Source organism: Schistocerca americana, chromosome 2 (genome assembly GCF_021461395.2).
Source record: "Schistocerca americana isolate TAMUIC-IGC-003095 chromosome 2, iqSchAmer2.1, whole genome shotgun sequence".
Classification (NCBI taxonomy): Eukaryota; Metazoa; Arthropoda; class Insecta; order Orthoptera; family Acrididae; genus Schistocerca; species Schistocerca americana.
Genome location: NC_060120.1, coordinates 782,246,529 through 782,250,759, shown reverse-complemented (window position 1 = coordinate 782,250,759; position 4,231 = coordinate 782,246,529). Strand labels below are relative to the sequence as shown.

The following is a 4,231-nucleotide window of genomic DNA, read 5'->3' as shown; positions in this document are numbered from 1 at the left end:
ATACTGTAGTGCAAATTTGAAGCTTTCACTAGCATGAGACTTACTTAAATTCAAACATAAATGAAAAAAAATTTGGATTAGCAGTAAGTTTCCATTTGTGTCCTGCATTTATGATCACTTCCAGTTTTAATCAATACTGCTGCTATCTGTACCTGAATCATGACTCTAATTGTATAACTGTGAGGACTGCACCTATTTTTTATGTAACTAGTTGTTTATGGTACACATTCTCTATGTCCAAGAAAGTTACTTGGATGTTATTTGCAATTTTTATTTTCTATTATAAAAGTACTGTAAATGCTGCACACACAACAATAGATGTTGAGACAAAAATGGCTCCAAATCTGTGACTAGTTTTTGCAAATTCAAGTAACTGATAGTAAAGCATATAAATATTACCAACATGCATAGGCAAAATACAAATTCATTTTTCTATTGACTAGCTCTTGTTACAATACATTTAAGAAATTTTTTTTACATAAAGGGCATTACTTCTTATTTATTATTGAAAACATCTGACATGTTTAGTTGATTTTATGGTGTGATACCCATCAGCCTTCACTGTTACGAAAAGGTAATAGCTTCAGAGCTTTAGCCTAGTATGAAGGCTACAGTGTTCCTACTTGAAACAGATTCCTCTCAGATTATAAAAACATTCAAGTTATGGAAATTTTACATCAATTATTGAAAGACTTTATTAAATTATTACAAAAATGAGTACAGTGAGATCCATATGGCTTATAAATAACAGCTACAGTATAGCCTTCATCTATGCAGCATCTCGTTCACATTGTTATTTCAATACATTGTATTTTTATTATTTTACAATATATCTCCAGTATGAAACTTATCTCGAACTTGTTTTTCTCAGTTAATGGAGTGAGTAATTGATGCATTGTTAAGAAAATTATAAGCCTTGTGAGGATTCAAATAATTACCAGTAGTTAAGTTACTGATTGTTTTCACGTGCTTCCAAGAGTGTAGTGAGAGAGATTATTAAATATGTACAGTAATAACAGACACCCAGACTGTTATGGAAGTAACACACAAAATGGTATCAGTTCACTAACAAAAACTCACATAATGAAAATTCACACAAAAGTGAAGACTGTGAACTTCTGAAATGCTTTAAATTAGATAATTCTTGGTAGCAAACAGTAACATAAGCACTGATTCAGAGGAGTATTCAAGCCATCTGGTAAGCAATGCCAGATGTGCAAATGTTTACTTTTTGTTTGTCAGTTAACCAGTAATAGAATGAAGTAAAAGATAACAATTTAAACATCTTGAATGTACATAGATTGCCATTACACTGTGAAGCAATTTTGCCTTCCATGAAACTGCTAATGATGGCTACTTTGCAGGTTACAAAAACACTAAAATATAATTTTCCAGTGTATAAAATCTCAGAAAATCAGTAGCATGCAATATAACTACACCTTACTTTAATCAAAACCATTCACTGACATAAATGAGTAGCAAACAAGCAGTACACCATTACAAATCAGAAAACAATTTACAAAGTTCATCATATCCATTTTTTGAAGCTATTTGTGACAGAGTTTCTTTATTTACATTTTTGCAGTTTTTTATTGCAAGAAATTCAGCGTACTTTATATCCTTTAATTCATTTAACTCTTCCAGCACTGTGTTATCATTTTTGCTTATTCTACTAAACATGCTTTCAATCAGGTTTAGAGTCTCTGTGACTTCTTTTTGTCCTCCTTCTTGAGCGAAATGTAGTGGTGTTTTTCTGCCTGCTTTGGTTTTTGCATTGTATACTGCACCATGTTGCAATAAAGTGCACAATATTTCATGATGCCCAAACTTTGCTGCATAATGCAGAGCAGTAATGCCACTACTATTGCTCAAATTAATACCCGCTCCATTTTTAAGCAAAACATTAACAACGGCTAAATTTCCTTTCCAAGATGCATATATAAGCGGTGTTTCATACTGGATACTTCTGCTGTTGGCTGATGCCCCTTCTTGAAAACATTTTTCAATTTCAGCACACTTGGCTCTTTTCACAGCTTGAAACAGCTTTTCTGTAGCACGGAATAAAGCATTTACATTCTCGTGTCTTTTTACCGCAGCAATGTCTGATGCTGTTATGGTACCAAACAAAGATTGCCTAATTGCGTTGTAGTATGCACCATTCTCTAATAGGTACCTAGCAACTACTGGATCGCCATACTCTACGGCTACATGCAGAGCTGTTTCATCGTTGCTTCCCTTTGCATTTATATCTGCTCCGTTTTCAATGAGAGCTTTCATAGTGTTTAGTTTCGAATCCGGCGCCTGTGTACCTGAGTGTCCCGACCTTTTCGGAGTGATTTGGGTGGAACGCTCATCAGCTGCAAAGTGAAGCGGCGTCCAGTCTGTGTTGTCAGCTGCGTTAACTGCTGCTCCTTCTGCCAAAAGGTATTTCACTGCTTCGACGTGCCAGTAGTCCGCTGCGAAATGCAATGGTGTTGTCTGCTTTTCTGTCCTCGGATCAATTTCAGCACCACTAGCGATAAGAATTTTTATAGTATCCCAATGACCCTCGTAAGCGGCGCAATGCAATGGTGTCCACCTTCGACTGTCAGTGACATTCACGTCAGCTTTGTTCTTGATGAGGATGGTAACTACATCGGTAAAATTGTTCTCTGCAGCAAAGTGCAAGGGTGTTCTTCCAATCTTGTCCCTCGCATTCACACTAGCACCTTTCGCAATCAAAAGTCTAGCGGTTTCCGCTGGGTAACCACTGTATGCTGCATTATGCAAAGGAGTCCACCTCTCGTTATCTCTCGCATTCACATCTGCTCCACTGTTAATCAAAAACTGGCTCACTGCAGCCTGTCTGTTTTGTATGGCCACATGTAGCGGAGTGAAGCCTTCCAGAGTCTCTGAATTAATCGCGGCCTTGTTCTGGATCAGCAGCTTTGTTATGTTTACGTTCCCCCTTTCTGCTGCGAAATGCAATGGTGTTCCACGCTCTGCATTTCTAGCATTTACACGAGCACGGCTTTGTATAAGAAATTCGGCCACATCTTCAAAATTCTGCGCTACAGCGAAAAATAGTGGGGTGACTTTTTTGTTGTCCTCGGCGTTCACGTCTGCATTCGCAGTAACTAGAGCCTTCACCACGGGCAAATGGCCGTACTGTGCCGCAAGGTGCAGTGGGGACACTTTGGAGCTACTTTTAGCGTTCACATTAGCGCCTGCACTTATCAATGTGAGCGTGATCATTGGGTCGGCATGTCTAGTTGCTAAATGTAACGGCGTCATTCCCCGTTCCAGTTCCTTAAACAACGGAGTAGAGCACGACGCCTGTGCATTTACTTTACAGCCCCGTGCGATAAGCTCTTTAAGAATGTCCAAATGCCCTTGCTCCGCAGCAATGTGTAGCGCTCGTACCTTGAAAATGTCTGCTGCTTCGACGTCTGCTCCTTTCGTCAGCATATCCATCACATCTTGGAAGTTGCCGGCTCTTACCGCAGAGTGGAATTCTCTAATGGTGTTGTTCGCGTACATGGTTCACAAAATATATCGCGGACACAAACACAGAGAAAAGCCGCACAGACACACGTTTGCACACCTTCTTCTGAATGACACTCTCACATTAAACTGCTGCCATTCGTCCCTGTAAGGCAACTGCTTGCGATTCGATAAAGCAAAGCAAGCTCTCAAATAATGCACAATCCAGGTGCTCCAACATCTGAGACATTAATCCACGTTGGTTATACAGATGTGACAAAAATATTATCTACGAAAATGGCTGATTCAACTGTACGATTTTTGAACAGTCTCACTGAAATAGTAACACTATACACCAGAATAAATCAAACTTCGGTCCTTCCACAAGCCCATTCAAATACGAACGTTACTGTGGACATATCCACTCCTTACAAAATGTGTACCGTGTGAATCCCATTAGTGACGTCAACACGTTCATCGACCTTAAAGACTTACCTACTTCGTGCGATTAACAACTATATGCATATTAATTATTGGTAAATGCGAATGGAACAGTAATTCGTACGTGAAATGTGACTTTTATAACGAACGATTTATGTACGCTCTCGAAATCAGTGCGCGCAAACTACAGGAAGCTGTTGCCAACTGTCGGCTGGGGTCTGTTGGCCAACGGCTCGTGCTTGTCCCACCACAATGCAGCAGCGGCGCTGCTTACTCCACTAATGATTTAGACTGATAATTAAAGGTTGGTCCACATGCAACGGTTTGT

General features: G+C 39.3%; 1 protein-coding gene across 1 annotated transcript; it reads right to left on the bottom strand.

Annotated features, from left to right (window-relative positions):
• Positions 1-1,497: 1,497 nt before the first annotated feature.
• On the bottom strand, positions 1,498-3,519 carry LOC124594431 (ankyrin-3-like). Its single transcript, XM_047132807.1, has one exon. The coding sequence runs from the start codon at positions 3,517-3,519 to the stop codon at positions 1,498-1,500; it is 2,022 nt and encodes a 673-aa protein (XP_046988763.1).
• Between the last annotated feature and the right edge of the window lie 712 nt (positions 3,520-4,231).